An 18,978-nucleotide genomic window follows, 5' to 3' on the forward strand; every position below is an offset into this window, starting at 1 on the left:
GTCTGCCCATTCGGGGGTTTGAAGGTTATTGGAGGTTCATGCAGGCGCAACAGGATATACTCGTCCTTCATCATCTCCATTCCGTCTCATTACTGTTCGTTCTGGGGCTTGTGTCCTTACGCCCTCCCACTCCTCCTTTTCACTGTTAATAAGCTCGGACTGCCAGGCTTATTTCCAAACCTTCCCAAATCTCTGACTCACCTTCTCTCTCACACACACACAGAGAAAAATATGTGGACGTGTCTTGCAATTCTCACAGCAACAATCTATCATCTGAAACTGAGAGCGTAGAGGAAAAACGGAGCATAATGCATTTTGGTTGTAAAGCTGCGTGAAGAAGTTTGACGTTAATTGCTCTGTGAGCTCAGGCGGTGTTATGATCTCATTTGTTGGCATTTTTCAAAATTGTTGGCAGATGGTGTGCAGCGGTGACATATCCTCTGCAACTTAGTCCTGGATTTTTCTGAGGCAATCCTTTGTAACATAAAACTGAAACATAAACCATAAACAGATGAAACTTAATTTTTTGTTTTTTTCAAAATGCTGACTTTTGCTCTTCATCTTTTACTATAGGAGCATAAACTCTCGCTTAAAACATTTAGAGGAATCCAAGCTTTAATGAACTTTATTTATTTAGAAGAGAACAAAAATCCCATCTTAAGTAATAGTTGTTTTGAACAAAACCCTGGGGCAACAATTATTGGCCCTGTAACCACTTGTAGAAAATAAATGTAAATAAAGCATTTTTTGTCAAGTATACTTGACTTTTTTTAAGTAGTCATATAGTACAGTTTTATCAGAGTTTCTAGGAACATCTGCTTGTTAATCCATGACTTTCTGTCTAACTGGGTTATATTTATGATTAGACACAGAACTCATTTCTCTTTAACAGTCTACAGATTTGTGGGGAAAAAAAGACTAGAGTATATGTTCTAACACCAAATATGAACAGGATGGAAAGGGAAGTTGAAAAAGGTCTTCAGAGCTCCTGGTTTAAGAACTGCATCTTGGCGTCACAAGTCTCCATAAAACCGTCACCATTTACAAGCCAACCAGTAGTTTAAAAGGGACCCTAGGAAAAAAAAGCATCTTCTCAGGGCCAAAACACACCGGATCTGATCTGGCATTCGATCAGACAGAGAACTGGGTCATATGATGTCTGAAGCAATCAGAATACGTCAGTGAATGGGGCCGTGCAGGCTGCTTGTGTTTCTCTGACTGCCCGACCAAAAGAGACCAGGGGTCTATTGCATCACTTTGACTGGAAAGTCACGAGTCAGTCAGGAAGTGATACTGGTCAGCAAAGTAAAACACATCCGCCTTGGGGAAAATGTAAAAGTAAAATCTTCTACTCGTAACGGAAACAGTGTGCCACTTCCGGTGAAGTTGGTCTACAAATGTTACTGGCAGGAACCGCACACTGGATCTCAGCTTTGTGATTGCAGCCACACCAGCTTGTGTTTACTCTCTCAGGATATCTAGTATACACGCTCGTGGGAACAATTGATATTGTGAGTCTGGTGGTCCGTAGAAGAAAGCTCTGGTCGGAGCGTGTGTTTAGAAGAGATCGGAGCGTGAACAGTCGGACGTATCTCTGTTCTCTTGTGGAGGCCCAGAGAACCGTATTATGATCTCTCAAATACACTGCCCCTTGTTAAATTGAACTTGAGGCCTCTGCAGGAAAACTGAAAATTAGTTTTCCTGAGGTCTTTCACAAAGACAATGATCCAGCACATGTTCCCAGATAAACACACAAATGGTTTTGTTCAGACTCAAAATCAGCCTTCTTCCATGGCCATTAAAAGCTTGCAGACCTGCGTCCTTTATGAAACCTGTGTGGTGAGCTGACAAAGAGTCTGGGTGATCCTGAGAGATTGTGTGAGGAGGAATGGTTTGCTACAGCCTTGTGAAATCGTTACAAGAGGGTAGGTGCTGTCCTGCTGTGTAAAATAAGTGTAGCAAAGACTCACAAATAACTAAAAATCCAACCACCTACTACAATACCTTTTTATTACCCTTATAATCAAATGTTGGTTTGCTTTCTATTTAGATCTAGGCACCAAAGCTACTTCAAACAGTTTGGCCTTCCTTCACTGTTCAGCTACGGGGTTTGGATCAGTTTTCTGATCCGAGTCCCATAATGAAAAGCACCAACCAGGGGACTCTAATCTCTGCTGTTTGGACACAAAACTATAAGCTCGCTTTCTGCTTGTCAACCCTTCTCCCCACCCAGTTGCCTGAGGATGTTTGAAGTTTTGTTTGAGTAGAGTAAATCTGCAAAGTGAGCCTGTGTTTACTTGGCACTCTTCATTATTAATCAAGCCAAACCCCAGTGTATTACACCAAGCTGGTGTTGATCACAGTCTATTAGCTGCCCTTGCCTGATTCACCAAAGACAAACACAAGCTTAGCTGCAGCTTTGAAGACTCAAACAATTAGAACACCACATTGTGCTGTTACAGAGCAGGAGCTGCATGCAGGAGGTGTAATGAGTTGTTTGTCTTTTTCCTTGGTTCCAAATAAGGAATCTGAACTAAGGATGCACGCTGGTTCGAAACAGCTTGTTTCAAAAATCTCTCAGCTCTAGCTGTAAGAACAAAACGGCTTAATCCAAAAGACACTTTTTCATTATTTGTTAAACAGTATCCAACCCTTCCGTTACTAGTGTAGCTTTATAATTAATTTAGCCAGAAGACATGAATCTGCTCAGTGATCATAATCTTGAGATGGTAATTGCTCCAAATTAAAAGAGAATTTGTAACTATGATAATATCGTACATTTCATTGCAAAAGTATTAATACCTCGTTTCACATTTTGTCTCATTACGTCCACAAACTTAAGATGTATTTTATCTGTAGTCTATGTGTTGGACCAACACAAAGTAATGTTAAATTGTGAGGTAAAAGTGTGAGGATACTTGGTTTTAAATTTTTTTACAAGTAAAATCTTAAACGTTTAACATACTGGTAAGTAACTTGAGTCACCTGCGAACTTCTTTCGCTGTAATTACATCTACAAGTCTTTCGGAGTATGTCTCTACCAGCATTCTCCTGTTATTCTCAGCAAAATTGCTCAATGGATAGAGAACAGTAGTTCGGAAATATATTGTCGAACTAATGTTGCAGAAGATTTTATTTATTGGATTTTGGTCTGGGCTTTGACCGTGGCTTTCCAAAACATGAATATGCTTTGATCTAAACAGTAGCTCTGACTGTACGTTTAGAGTCATTGTCCCTCTCAAAGGTAGACCTCTACCCACAGTCATTTGTGTCCTCCAGCAGGTTTTCTTCCAGGATTGCCCTGTAGTTCGTTTCATCCATAGACTCTTTGAAGAAAGGCACCGTAATGGTGCCACCACCAGCTTTTACCATTTGGCTAGTGTGTTCAGCATTATGAGAAGTGTTTTCATTTAGCCATGAAGTTTAATGTTGGTGTCATCTGACCAGATCACTTTTTTCCAGTTTTATGTCCTCCACGGGGCTTGTAACAGACTAACAAGACATCGTATGTTTTGTTTTGTTTTTTGTTTGTGGTTGGACTGTAATGTAGACAAGAGCTCGGGAGTCACATAAGTTGTAGATGTAGATAATTTATTGGAACAAAGGCTTATAGGATACAGGAACCAGGAATACGGCAGGTAAAAGACCAGAACAGCGTAGCACCACTGATGAAGATGGAGGACCTGACTTATAGTAGATGAGACCGAGGGAACAATGGGTGGATCAATTAGGCACAGGTGAACTGAGTGAGACAGTTAGGCTGCAGGAGAAGAGGGACAATGAAGTGGCAGGAGCAGGAGAATAACAGAACCTAACAGGGAACAAGGTAATGGACAGACATGGGGAAGAAATCTAACTAAACTAAGAAGGAGCAGATCTTACAGAACTAATAAAAACAGAACCCAACTAAAGCAGCAGCTGAATCTGACAGTACAAGAATGCACTAATAACATAAATACTCAACTAAAATATTTAGTTGAGTATTTATGCTAAAGAAAAGCAAAGAAGTAAATAAAGATCTGACAGGACTACTAAAATAATGGAGAGCATATGCTAACTAGACAGGAACTGAACCAGAATATACTATTAACATAAATAGTGAGCAGAAACTAAACAGATGACCAAAAACAAGGCTCTAGGGATGAAAAATACTAAAATACAGGAACAAAAGGGACGGCATGATCCCTAGGGAGCTACAAGAGATATTCAAACCCCTGGGGATCCTAACAGACAATGGCTTTCTTGCCACTTCTACGTAAAAGCCAGCTTTGTCTCACGTAAAATCCCCCAAAATACCTAAAAATGTGTGGTTTGACTGTGAAAGGGTTCAAGCTGTATGTAAGGATTGTAAAGCTTTGCTTCAGTTTGACACTTTCTCCACAGGAAGAGAGCTGTACCTTCCTTCAGGATTTGTTCTGTTTCTTCAAACCCTGGGTGCAGTTTAAAAAAGTGGATTCTGTGTTTGCAGCATCCAGACACACTGTTCAACAAGCTGCGCTAAGAAGTACCAATATGTACTACAAACCCAGGACAGGGGAGATGCTTTTTGTCTTGCTGTGAAATCAGTAGTCTATATCAGGTTTAAATGAATCAAAGGGAGTATGTGTTACAGCAACTCTTTTTATCTAAGTTATGTTCCCTTTCTTATCAGTTACCACCTGGTACTCATCCATATCTACCCGGGATATGTGTTTGGTTTTGCTCAGGCTCTTATCTCTCTGCATCTGCCCGCGCTTCAGTGTAACGCTGCTAGATTGAAACCAGACCAACTGGTAATTTAGCAATGCAGTAAATTGCTTGATGTGGGGTCGTCTGTCACTTGAAGATGGATCAATAACAGAATTAGCTGGAGCCCTTTTGAAGAACAACAACTCTACAACTTCATTTTCTCCTGTCAATTCACCACAACTCTGATTGATTGCACAGGGATGAGCAGCAGGACGGAGCCCGGAGTTGCGTTAGGACTGTTGTTGCCGGTGCTGCCTGCCGCTGCCTGCTGCTCTCTATGTGGATCTCACGCTGTCCTGATTCGGAGGTGTTCGGCGATACAGAGAACGCTGCAGTATAAAAACGGTCCTTGATTGGAAAAGATGATGTTCATGCAGCTGTCGGCTACATTTCTGTAAATGTTTCTGTGCTTTTGCAAGCTGAAGCCCCTCAGTAGGGATGATTGCAAAATTGTCAAATCCTCCTTTTGTTGTTCCACAAGACGTAGCAAACCTAGCTTACTCTTAACAGTGTTTTTAATAAATATATTTACACCTAATCTGCTGTCAGCCCTTAGTGTTGTTATTTGCATAAATCTTGCAATAAGGAAGCAAAACATTTGTCACTTCATCCACAAAGAAAGTCAAATATATTGTTCCTTCGGCAGCATTTTGTCGGGATGCTTGAGCAGACAGACGGGAAGCGCTTATTTCACAGTGACAAGTTCAATGTGCAGCCCTCAGCATCCTGAAAGAGGGTGACATTTGGGCCGTCCAAAAGGACATGCTGAGTGAGCTATGTATCAGTGAGGCGGCATTTACGCCTCATCGCCATGGCTTGTCACTAATCGATGCAACATCCACACAACATAAGTCTCCCTTGTTGTTGTTTTTTTGTCCTCGGATGGATTGTTGTCAGGTTTCTATCCCCTACATTCAGTAAATGGAGCACGGCACCGGGCAACTTTACAAGCTAATAAAACGAACAAGGAGTCTATATTTTTTAATAAGGTTATTTTGGCCCCTCTGTCAGAGCTGCAGAAAAGAATTGATTATTCTTTTACGCCCCTTTTTAAACACTTTTTTGTATTAATAGGAACATTGTATTTCTTCGACATGAAAACAAACTTTAAATCAGCCCCGAGATAAAATGCATACTAGTCATTGAAATAAAATAAACAAAAGCATGTAAAGGCACTTGCTAAATGTAATAATTTTTTCTGTGGGTACCACATACACCATTGTAGTTTTATATTGATGATACAATGTCTAAGGTAGACCCATCAGCAGTACATGCTAAAAACTAAACGTTTACTACTTTTTTTATTGCTTTTTGAATTGTTTATTCTGAAAAAATCTGCTTTTACGTTTTCATTTGAATTATTTGGATATTCTTTCAATAACATCCCGACAGGTATATTACTGAAGCACCGAAAGGTGTTTGTGTGATCTGAATTTTCTGACCGTTAACGACTTATTTCCGTTTAGATTGTGTACGCTGCTGTGGACTGCACAAAAGGACTGAACCATGACCTCTGCAAGCAGGAGGGGGTGGAGGGCTACCCAACGTTCAACTACTACAACTATGGCAAGTTCGTGGAAAAGTACAGCGGGGATCGCGGGGTAAGCTCCAACTATTGTCTCACCCATATTTCCTGGTGCCATACAAACTTATCCTGAGGATGGCGAACGTTACTGGATTTTATGTAACAATGTGACAACTTTGTGTACCACACATAATAAACAATTAGACTCTGATTAAAAAGTACAGCACGGTTTAGTAGAAGTCTGATCTCTGGAAGCAGTGTGAATGGAAACTTTTCGCTTGCTAAAGTCTCATTGCTGTGTTGAACGTCACCTAAAACAGGGTACTTGCGCAAGTCTTGAAAGTCTTAATAAGTATGGAATTTTGAAACACTGTTTTCCAGACCTTGAAAAGTCTTGAATTCTGTGTGAAAGTCTTAATAAAGTATGGGGAAAAAAATGTGTGGTAGAATTTTACAGTATGCTCAAAGGCATTGTGAAATGAGAAATAGGAAGGTAGGCTATAAAACTATAATTTTACTAACTGGTCACGTACTGTATTAGCCTAATGGAATCAAACACTTGTTTGATGTGAAATTTATGTACTTGTGATTTTCATGTATTGAAACGTTTTCATCAGTAAAAGCATAATCTACTGTGAATAATGCATTTGTTCATTGAATACTAGCCTATAAAAATTAACATTTCTAATAAAGAGTTTGTACAATCTCAACCAATGAAGTAGGCAGTAGGCAGACAAGTATACAAGTACATAAAGTTAAGGTCTTGGGGAAAAAAATATCAGTTTTAAAAAATTCTGGAAAAATTTTAATTCTGGACTTACATTTTCTCAGAAATTGATAGTGCGCCTTATATAGGATTACCGTACTTGTGCTTACTGACTGATTTTTGTGGTACAATGCGCTTCAAAATCTGTTAAAATGTGTAAGTACGACTTTGGTTAGCAACGAAGCCTCTCCGCTCATTGAAGCATTACGGTACACTTTGTCCCTACCTGATCGGACCCCTGAGCTGTCTACAAGACTGCCTGACTGTAATGTTAAAACTAGAAGTGAATTCATGTAAGGCAGCCCGCGCCTGGAGGATGAGCTAGCAACAATAAAGCAAGTAAGTTAATTCAATATAAAAGTTCACTTTACTCTGGCCTTATGTTAGAAACAGGGCAGTGCAGTCCAACTACTCTGTCCTCCCAGCAGAGACGGATTGCTCTACCTCTCAGGACGGGCGGAGTGATATTACACACTTGGGAAGAATATTTAATGCACCATAATTCGGTGCGGTTTATGGTCTGAAATATATGGTAAATATTTTTGCACCCCTCCTTTCCTTAAGCATGAAATAACTTTGCTAACTCTGTAAATCAGAGCAATCACTCTGACACTGATGGATATTTTGCTCTCATCTTGTGCAAGATTAATTTAATAAACCTGACTGAGGAGCTCTTCATTACAACAGTGTTTGGATAATGCCGATGGCAGTTGTGATAAGATAAGACACTAATGCCTGGCTTATCTAGAAGCACAGCTGTGTTTTCTATAGCTGATGTACTAACTTTATTTGGACACATCAATCTTGTACAAAAAAAAAAAAAGGTCAAAAGTGTTATATTGCAAAGTAAAATGGAAACAGTAAATCTTTGCCCCCAAGTCTGTAGACAGTAAAGTGCTAGGATTCATTCAGTGATGGACCTTCCTTCAATCCAGGACAGGTCTAGGCTCAGAAAAAAGACAGCTAGCATTTCTGCAGACACATCCTGGACACCGACTGTTTAGCATTTTACCTTCAGGTCGGCGCTACAGAGCGCTATTTACAAAAAAAAACATCTCCCACTGAGACAGTTTCTCTCCCCAGACTGTCTAATGAACAGCAAGATCAATACAATGCTTATTTCCTTCAATCTAACCATCTCTTCCTCTTTTGTAATACTACTATGTATACATATTTATAAAAAAAAAATCCATTTTTCAAACTAAAATGTCTTTGTTGAAAACAAAGTGGAACCAAAGTCTCTGATTTCTGATTCTCATTCAGACATTAGAGAGTTTTCAGTCGCTGTCCACAAACTGTGGAAGAAGCTGCCTCTGCAAATCAGACGGGCTGACTCACTTCCTGTTTTTAAATTTTCCCTTAAAACACATTATTTCTCCTTGGCTTTTAATTGGTCATAGTTTTATTGTAGTTTTGATTGCTCAAGCTGGCATGGGTATTTCTGTATTTTATTAATTGTTATCACTGTACAGCACTTTGGTCAATGGTGTTGTTTTTAAAGTGCTTTATAAATAAAGTTGTTTTTTTAAAAAAATCTCTCCTCCATTTTAAGACCAGTTGTGTATTTTTCTACATGTGAAAACATTTTGCTGAATAAAACAAATCATCCAAACATAAATGTCCAGCGTAAGTTTACAGGGATGGATTTTTTTTTTTGTTTTGTTTTTTTAAATGGAGTTTATTTTTTATTTTTTGGGGGCAAACTCGCCTTTGGTGTATAACACTTTTTTTTTGAAGGACAAGGAAAAAACAAAACGAAAACGTATGCATCTGACCACAGAGCTGCATAGCATAGAATGTGTTTTATAGACAGCTCTAGCAGCCAGTCAGCATTTCTTCAGGAACTAAGATCGTATTATTACCAACTCCTAGCTGAACCTGTTCTTTATTACGATAAAATCCTGTACCTTTTATGTCCATAATGGAAAGTTTTCAATTCATTGAAGGAACTGAGATATTGGGTACAAAACAAAGATGTTTCTCCTGTGACTGAACATCAACAACAAGATGGGAATGTCAGCTTAAATTAATTATGGCGAAAAGAATATTACAGTGAATTGCCTTGAGCATATGCCCAGCTCAGCCAAACTTCATGTTGAGGATTAAATAAAGGACAGCAGAGATTACAACAGGCAGATCTTGACATTTCTGACTGGGCCATGCAGAGTGAGCTTGAGGTTTGCCACTATGGGATGTGTTCCCTCTGCGCAGGCAGGTCAGCTTGGAGTAGGGCTTACCGACAGAAGCCTGAATTACAAAGTTACAAAGACTCGTTAACGCACTTAGTAAGTCTAACCTTTCCTTTCTTTGCAGGAAGCGGGCTTCATAGGATTCATGCGCAACCTCAGAGGTCGTGACCAGGAAAAGGTGGTCAAGAGGAAGGAGGAGCTCTGAGGGTGGCATGTATAAAAAAGGGGGCGATGCACTGTGAGTCTGGTGAGGGCCCTTTCAGCACTGAAGTGGGAGACTCAATGACCTCAGCGAAAGGCTATTTTTTATACCATGGTGATCTCATTTGTAACGATACCAACAGAGGACTGACCAACCACTTGAGACTTCTTTTTATGGATATTTTGATGGGCACAAAATGGATTAAAAAAGGTGATTTCTTTTTTTTTTCTTTTTTTTTAGTTTGTTTGTTTGCCCAATCACTGTGACTTGAATATGTTAAAAGCTACATCCTATATGGTATCTATGCAAAAGCGACCCCTGCTCATGCCTGTGGAGGGTCTGTGTGATCTATGACTGTGGTGGAGGCTGGCTGGTGGTGGAACAAGCTTAACGTGGAGGCTGCATCTTCCATCACTACACGAGGGGTTTTCATCCAATCAACCTTGCACTATCTTTAAAGATGAATTGGGCTGGGAGTTTCTTCTTCTTCTTCACGGTATTTAGTCTGTTGCTTTCTTTCGCCGATCATTTTGAATTAATTAGTCACAAGTTTCATTTAAAATTCCTTTTCCATCCCCGCTTCATCCAGTTGAGGGTGGGGGTGCTGGAGCCGATCCCAGCTTTCAGCGGGCCAACAGCCCGACATGTAAGGCAGGGCTAAGCTGAGATCCCGTCATTTATGTAAGGCTCGTTATTCATCTTTTACATTAGTTTCTGTAAAACCTTCAGGCTTTTAAAGTAAAACGTGAAGCGGTACAATCGGTAATAAGGTTCTGTAGGAATGTGGACTAGGTAACAGGGGGACTAAAGGGTCAGTGTTTGTCTCCATTCTGGATAGTTTTACTTTAAGAACACGTTTGTGGAAGTGTAAATTTCAAACTTGCGGCCTTTAAACATGGAGGAATGTGAAACTGCAAAAAATGCTGAAGAACAGTGGAAGAGATGGAGGCCAGGCGTCATCGCAACTCCCCCCCACGACCAGAAGCAGTCCAAGTAAAAACCAGAACAAAAAAAGAAACAATCATCTATTATCACGCACAACTACGCTGATGTTTCAGCTCTTGCTTTTGGTTCTTTGCTTATTCATGAATATGTTAACAAGTTGGAGGGCTCCTTCACAAGCACAGAAGGGTGTCAACGGTTTTGGGGTTAAATTAGGAACGTTACCGCTCACTCTCCTTTGCAGAAGTATTCACAGCCCTGCAACCTTTTCACATTTTTGTCACATTACATGCTCAACCTTCGAAGCATTTTCTTGGGATTTCAGTAATGCACCAACTCAAGGTTATGATAAATCGAGAAGTGAAAGGAGAAATGATGCACAGTTTGTATGCAAATACAAATCTGAAGGACTGCAGAAAAATTACAGCTGCAGGGCTTTTAGGCTTGCTTCCCGTCGGGATTGCACACCTAGAAACTGAATTTTTTTGCCTGTTCTTTTGTGCGGAGGAACTCAGGCTCAGTCAGATTGGATGGCGAGCATCTTTATTTCAACAGCTTCCCACTTGAATTTCCCGACCAATTGTGGGGGAAAAAAAAAAATAGAACATCTTTAGGGCTGTCATTCTGCCAGGAGGTGAACTCCTGCCCAGTCTCAAGTCTTTTGCAGCGCTGTATTTTTCCATCAATCTTCTCATCAGATTTGACCAGCTTTCCTGTCCCTGTAGAGGACATGACGCTGCCACCGCTGTGTTTCACTCTAACGATGGTGCCCCCTCCACCCCAGATCGGACACTGTGCCTCGCGACACTTCCATTTTGGACTTCTATAGGCCGTTGGTCGCACTGGATTTTATCTGGGAGGTATTTACTTGTAAAATGTGTAAACAAAATTTAAAACTATGCATCCTTGTCGTTTCACTTCTCAACTGTTGGGCCGGGGCATAAAATCGAAATCAAACACAAGTGGGTCAGCGTTTGCTGCATGACTAAATGTGAAAAAAAGATTACAGACTACGAATACTTTTGCAAGGTACTGAATTGAGGCGTTGATACTAAGTAACCCAAGTTTCTATGGATCCCTCTGCTTTCATGCATAGCTGGGTCACTTTAGACCTCCTGCTTAGGCCGTGGGCAGTTTTTATGTCGGGGTGTCCAAGCTGCTTCCACTAGCTCATCTTTAATTCGTCAGCACCTTGGACAGCATCGCCTCTGTCCATGTCCGCCTCTCCCTGCCCAGGGCCTGCTGCCTTGCACTTTGGTCCAGCGGAGATCTCTCATGTCTCCAGACGCTCCTCCACCTCTTGTTGCATATCGGCATCGAATCTAATCCATCATTAATACTTTTTTGCACCCCCCAGCCCCTTGACTTTTCTTTCCCTCCACAACGATCAAACTCCTGTCTGTTGGTTCACTTGTGTTTATTAATCAAAGCCTTTTCTTTTATTATGAACAAGGTTCTCAGGGATAGTGTAACACAGTTAAAGGGAATGCATTGATTTCATTCCAGCTGAATCATTCTGAGCCCTTAGGCCACCATGTTAAATGTCGTTTACATTTGTATCTCTCAAAAACGCACGTTTCCTTTTGCTCTCCCTTCCTCAGTTGATCAAGGCGTATTGCTAGTAGAGGTTACTGAACCCGTTATTGTAAAACAATATTTTTCTTAATAACTTGTTCCCGTGGAAATCTCCCAAACGTTCTGGCTGGAACCAAACACATTTTATAACCCAGCGCTCCTTGTAATTTCCTTGTCTGGAGGAACATCCGCGAGTGTTTTATGCAATGGGGTGTAAGGTGACATGTTGCTGTAATTAATCATCTCATTAAGCAACAACTACCTTTCATTAGTCCTTCCATTGGTTTTATGTTTAGCAGCTGCCACACTGACGCTGTGCATTTGTCGAATAACGGCGAGGTTTCTTCCCTTAACCCAAAGGTATCCATGTTCTGTGGGCATTTTTTCACAATTTATGCCAATGCCAAGAAGTCATTGTTGCCTTTTGTTGATTTTTTTTTTCCCCTCTGTGCCCAGCCATATGTACAGATTTGACCCTTGCAGTAAGAAAGTAAAATAAAGCCAAACATTTTCAAACAAAAACATTTTTTTTTGGTTGTTGATTTACATGTCATTGAATAAATGGTTATTTTTACAAAGCCATCTGAATAACAACGTTTTTAGGTTTTTCTAAAAAAAATTCTGCAAGTATTGAAGTAATGACTGCGAGTGTGGAATTTGATGTTTATTGCAGCAGGAAAGAAAGCAAAGTGAACATGAACCTGCATATCTGAGTGACCTTGGTAGGTGGTGGGGCGGATGGAAAGTCCTGGTTGTGGCAGGTTTGTTCTTGTTTTAGTTTTTCTCTCTAGAAACTTCAAAACTGACCAGAAGCTACAACTCGGCAGATGTGTTGTTGAAGGATTTACTGTTGGCCTCTGACCCTGTCCAGGTTTTCTCTGAGGATTGACGAGTATTCAGCTACGTACATCTGCCCATCGGCTGGCCAGCCCACCCATCCCTGCTGAGGGACAGAAAGCACGTTCCCACAGCATGACACTGCCGTCCCCGTGTTTCACAGTGGAGATGGTGTATTCTGATATGGAAATGACTCTGGACTCAATGGGATATTATTCATTATGACAGCCTTAATAATTCAACTCCAACATTTCAAGAGCGTGAAATAGGCTCAGCTTTGTGAAGCAGGACCAGTAAGATCAGGGTTGGTGTCAACTCATTAGTCAGCTCTGCTTAGAAAAAGCGCTGTTGTCATTCTCAATTTTAGAGGGTCTTCTCAGGCACAAGTGTCCAAACTTTTCAGCTTCTGACCCACAACATAGTCCCAGAATGGACCCATGCTGTTGGTTGAGTTTGCAAACGTTTCTACGAAATCCATTTACCACGGGTATAATTATAGTGCAAACAGCATCAAGACCCAAAGTATTTGGTTTTGCCTAGGTCTTTAAAAACCATAACATTTGCTTCGTTAGCATTTTTATTTTAATTCCTACAGAGGATCTCAAGACCCCATACTCGTTTATCCATGACCCCAACATGGGGAATCGGTGTTCTAAGGAATGTCACCAGTTTTCATGCTTTTAATGTATTGATTTTTTTATGGCTTTTATTTATACAATTCAACTTGGCTCAAATTATATTTATGAATAATAATTCTCAAAAAGGTCAAATAAAATTAGAATATTGCAGAGTAAGAAAGGTATTTAGTGTTGTGTGGAAACGGATAACTAAGTTGCACAGGCCACTGGTTACAGGTTCCCTGTTTTCTAGAAACTAACACATAAAAGAGAAGGGAAATGTGCTGCATGCTCTTTGACCCAGGTAGGTAAGGGAAATGGTGGAATCCATCAGGACATATATGAATTACAAGATTCTTCCAGTTCATGTGCATCAAAGCATATGTCCCTAACCTTTATGTGATCATTGAAATCTCATCAGAGTACATGCTGTTGGTTGATGTACTGTTAGAATCAACATGGCGGGAGTTTGTAGTGTTGATGAATTTTAAACAAGCAAATAATTTTATGGTTTTTAGGTATTTGACCTGCTAATCAGGTCTAGTCTAATAAGTTTTTCCCTGTCACTGTAGCTTTGATTTAGGCATTGTGTGTCCTTTCCACCAAGGAGCTCTGCAACATGATGCTGCTACCAGAATGGTTTTGTCTAGGCAAGACGAGGTAAACTTATTTGTATAGCACATTTCAGTACAATGGCAACCCAAAGGGCTTTACATGATTAAAACACAGGAAAATAAAAACTGAATGAAAGCGAGTAAAACAGTTGGTAGAAATTTTGAAGCAAAAGAAAACATAGGAAAATGGAACCTAAAAGCAAATATTGATTTTAAGAGTTGGATTACAATCTTCCTTTCAGATCAAGCAGAGAAATAAAGATGGAACCATGATTCAGAAAACAAATCCCAGTGAGGCATTTCTTACACCTCCTCTAGCTTTTTTGTGAACAATGATTATGGATATCTGGTTGTTGTCTTCCGTCACTAATCTTTATACGTTTCATTGGGATGGTTCTTAACATATCTTTGGCCAATGCAGAATGGAGTTCAATCCTGAATCAAACTTCCCTCCAATCATCCAGTCCATGACTTCTTCCCTTTAACCCACTGAAACATTTTCTTCTTAAGAGATGATGATTTACCATTGGCATTTCCTTTAATTCTCTTCAGCTGGTTTATTACAGTTGATTTACTGATTATGCACAATGCTGTGAGCCGATGTCTGTCTTAGCTGACCTGACCTGTTCCCCTTTTTCAGCCGTCCCTTTTTGAGTGTTCTTACTCCAGATTGTACGCACAGCTAGCGTGGAAACTACGTACATTCTCTATCACACTCTGTTAATTCACCTTTTTGAAGGAGTCTACTACATTTCAGTTTCCTTTTGTAAATCTGCCAGCACTTTTCTAACCCCAGAATCAGTTGGATAATTAGAGATATTCATGTTAGAAATGTAAATTACAAACTGATTCCTTGATATTTTTGGTCTTCTCAATCTGAAAAAAAAAAAAAGATTTACCGGTATTTATAACTTTGTCATAAGTTCTATTTAGGTTTGCTTTCCAAAACCAGCATGTTAAGCTGTTAAACATGGGTTAATATCTTTGTTTTCTCTTTTTTTTTATCTTAATACTTTTTGCTTCACCAAATTATCATTTAGCTTCAGGGATGTCCATGCCTCGTTCCATGGCTGCTTGAATAATCAGTTTAGGTGGATGGTTGCCCCCAAAAACTACCAATCGTTCCAAAATTATTCTTCCTTTCTACAACTTTCCCACCTTTTATACACCAAACATTCTCCTTTTTTCTTTAAAGCAGTATGAGGGGGATTTGGAGGTGTCCTTGGAGTAAAGCTCTCCACTCCAGCAGAGATGGCGTGCAGGAAACATAATTTACATTTACATCTCTGTAATTTGTCAAGATGTAGAACTTGGACAACTTTGTGAATGCCTGTCATTCTGTCTAAATTTTAAAGTTTTAATTACAGCCTTTTGATTGGTGCATAGTTGCCAAGTGTCTTTAAAAGTAGGTCGATGAGCATAACTTCATGAACATTTGCTGGCTTAATTTTTTTCTAAGTATAGCTAATGTTGACAGTGATGAGGAGAAAGGTGAAGGCAAATGAGGAAGGACTCACATGAAGCTTGAAGTTTTCCTTCTGGGATGGAGCTGTTCTCTGAAATGGACGCTGCAGGAATTAACTTGGCTACAAAGCTGAGTCCAGATATTTTTGAGTTATTGCATATTGCTGCATGGAGAGGGCAAATGATAAAGCATGCAGGACAACAGACAGTTGTAGGCACTTTCAGATAGTTAAAGCATAGCTTAGATGTTTTTGAAGTTGGATTATGTGAGGCACTTATAAGCAGTCAGGATCTTATCCTAGTAAATCACACTTACAGCTGTCTGTTTGAAATATGGAGAAGACATTTTATTAGGGATAACAAGTTTACAGCTTGAGCTTGTGCATTTAAGTAAACTTCCACCAGCTGAATGTAACATTTCGCAGCAGTTCATATAAATGGTTTAGCGATGCAACAATTGGCCAATCAGAATTTGTTATTTTCCATTAATTGGCTCTGATTAATGATCAGCAGTTAGGATATCTAAAATAAATCAGATTTTACCCTGCCTAGTTAGGATGAAAACTAAGATGTCCCACATTTTTCTAACTCTAAACACATCATCCAGCAGCATGTAATGTTGCACTACACAGTATTTGTTAAAAATCAGGTAACAGCCAAGGACCATGCACTTTGATGCAGAAACATGTACCCATGTCAAAGAACATATGCACATTATTTTTCTTATGTGAGACATGGAACTCAGAAAAAAGAAAAAAAAATCTGAATTTGTAAGTCTGAGGTCCGTTATCGGTGCAGCTCCACTTTAGAGTAATTTGTAGCACTTTGCAATGGATCTTATTTATACAGTGTTGGGAGATGGTCTGTTACCCAATTGAAACGATCTGTTCTCGGGGCTTAAATTGGGAATTAGTCTGGTTTTGGGGCTGAAGTTCTTGTTCCTAAAATAAAAGCAAAGGCTTGGGTGCAAGAAAAAAAAAAGAAAGTTGATCCAAAAAATGTGGAATGCTTTGAAAAAAAAAAAGTATTTAAATGTTTCAGATCATCTAATGTTGGGCAAAGATAACCTAAGTAAATACAAAATTGTATTTATACAACTGATCGAAAAGACATAAAAATGTAAATATTACACACGTGAATAAGTCCTCAAAAAAAAAAAAAAGAATAGGAAAATAATGTAATCACATCTGAAGGACGATTTGTAGTGATGTTTGAATTATTTGAATGTGAGTGCACCTTTTTTTTTTTTTTTTTTTTGTTACGCGGTGTCACTGCAAATGAAGACACTGTCTTCGTCTCACCTGCCATTTTCTGCAGTAAACACTCACCGAGACCCGTGGCTATTCATCAACCTGTCAGCTGCAGCACACATCCATCATCCACTTCCCGTGTGTCTCTGGTTTCTACACACCCACACACACTTAGCCCGGAGGGGGGTTTGGAGCATTTCCCTTCAGGCTGACATATTGTTGTGCTCTGGAGAGATTGCATAGGTATGCGTGAAGGACGAGCCCACTAACCATTTCTGTGCTGCTGTTTTCATTTCCTTTGTCACTTCTTTTTCTTTCTTTTTTTTACACCAGTTGTTTCACATTTGAGCAGGAAACGGGTGAACATTGAAAAAAATGCTGATGCCACCATATGGCCTATTTTAGATCAAAGTGGAGCACTAAAGCTCGGCAAGCCCCGGATAAATATTATCCATTATTCATTTTCCTATTACATATCTAAACTAAAAAAGAAACAAGTGCCACAACATCAGATACTTTGAACATGATGGTTTCTATTGGTGTTTAGTAATGAAACATCCCAATACTGGTATAAGCAATGAATGGTACACAAGCAAATGTGTCTACAGAGATTTAAAAAATATATATAGTGTTTGTATTAAAGATAATTTGCTCATCCGTTATTAATCATCCTATTAAATAAAACCTCAGTTTATGCAGTTAATCTCAATCTACTTTTTTAATAGATCATTTAGGCTATAGGTTTGTATTTTCTAGCTTTGTCCCATGAGGAATTATGTTTTATATCTTAAATTATACTCACATATTTTTGTAATTTTTATTTGCTTTACATTAATGACTATGCAACTGCATGGTTTAATCTAAAATCAAACCCAAAATCTTCAGAAGGCCTTCATTTAGCATCATAAACAACTTTGCTATACTTATGAGGATTCAACAAAGAGATGGTAAATATGCATAAAGAGAAAATCATAGAACATAAGTAACATTTTGTTAAATAACAAGCAGATCAATTGGAATATTTCATATGTTTTTGTTCATGTGAGGGTAATTTTGAATTATTTTACCTGGTTACAAACATAAAAAATGTCAATGTTCTAAAATTAAGCTATCATACAAGTGAAATGTATCAATTACACCTTGACAAATCAAGGCTATATATTATGTCAATAATTAGGAAGATGATTGAGAATATTATTTATTTTGGCAAATAAAATCCAAAAGTAAAACTTGTATTAAAACTGATTTCACACAGGGTGAAACTCACAGCTGACACTTTGACCTGGCTTTAGCATCTTACATTAACACTGTTGGCACAGGTTGCATTACAGCATTGTAGTCACAGTCTATTCCTAGGAGGAAGTGGATCTGTCCAGGAATGAGATTTCCAAAAGGCTGAGAGCAACTTCCATGAGTGACAAAGATTGACATTTTAACAGGACAAAACAGATGAAGTCCACATAATAATGTAATAGCCACAACATTCCATAGGGGGGATAAAAACATTTTAATTACATTCTTATTTTGCATTTCCTCTGACCTAATTGAACAAGCACCCTACTGGTACTGAAAATGGATAACATTGAGTCTTATGGCATAATCAGTGAAGTGTGTTCCTGACACCAGGCCCTGGTAGGATTAGTTAGTGATTGGAGTCAAATTAGATCTTTCAGTTTCCAGCTTCATTGAGCTAAGAATTGCTCAGTTATAGTCAGTCAAAAGCCAAATTCTCTGAATCTCTTTGGAGTAGTAATGAATTTCTTCATTCAAAAACAAAATGCAAACAGAGTTTTAATGAAAAATAAAACACAGATGACCAGTGTTTGAGTCATTTTGCTGTGCTGTTTCTCTATAGGACATCCTGTCCTCTCACTGATAAAGAAAAATATCTAAATGGTTTTCCTGCTATAGGCCTATAGATTCCATATATTTACAAACTACTGACTGATTTCTCAAAATGCTTAAATATCAGACTAAACCCCTCTGGTCTTTATGATGTGATGCTGATTGAGAGGATGCTCACATGAGGTTACATTAGTTTTCCAGATTCTCAAATCAGCTTTTTCGAGGATGTTCCGGGTCAGATATCGATTTCGAACGTGTTCTGACTCTGGTGGCTGCAGGGATATGGGACCCGTCTCTGAAATTGAAAGTTGGTGTTCGAGAAAGGTGACATTTTAATGACTTCCTTTATTCTCGTTTATATTGAAAAAATAAATAACGTTTCGCTTGAACTTAAAAACTTTTTTTTTTTTTTTAAAGGCACAAC

At 39.1% G+C, this 18,978-nt stretch overlaps 1 protein-coding gene across 1 annotated transcript in view; it reads left to right on the top strand.

Moving 5' to 3' along the window:
- pdia5 (protein disulfide isomerase family A, member 5) overlaps positions 1-12,449 on the top strand; it is a 90,614-nt gene extending 78,165 nt beyond the window's left edge. The window contains exons 16-17 of the mRNA XM_036139026.1: positions 6,195-6,329; positions 9,333-12,449. Of these exons, the coding sequence (XP_035994919.1) occupies positions 6,195-6,329; positions 9,333-9,413 (216 nt within the window). The 3' untranslated portion in view covers positions 9,414-12,449. The remainder of the gene's footprint in view (positions 1-6,194; positions 6,330-9,332) is intronic.
- Positions 12,450-18,978: the final 6,529 nt, after the last annotated feature.

The sequence above is a fragment of the Fundulus heteroclitus genome, chromosome 7 (assembly GCF_011125445.2).
Source record: "Fundulus heteroclitus isolate FHET01 chromosome 7, MU-UCD_Fhet_4.1, whole genome shotgun sequence".
Taxonomy (NCBI): Eukaryota; Metazoa; Chordata; class Actinopteri; order Cyprinodontiformes; family Fundulidae; genus Fundulus; species Fundulus heteroclitus.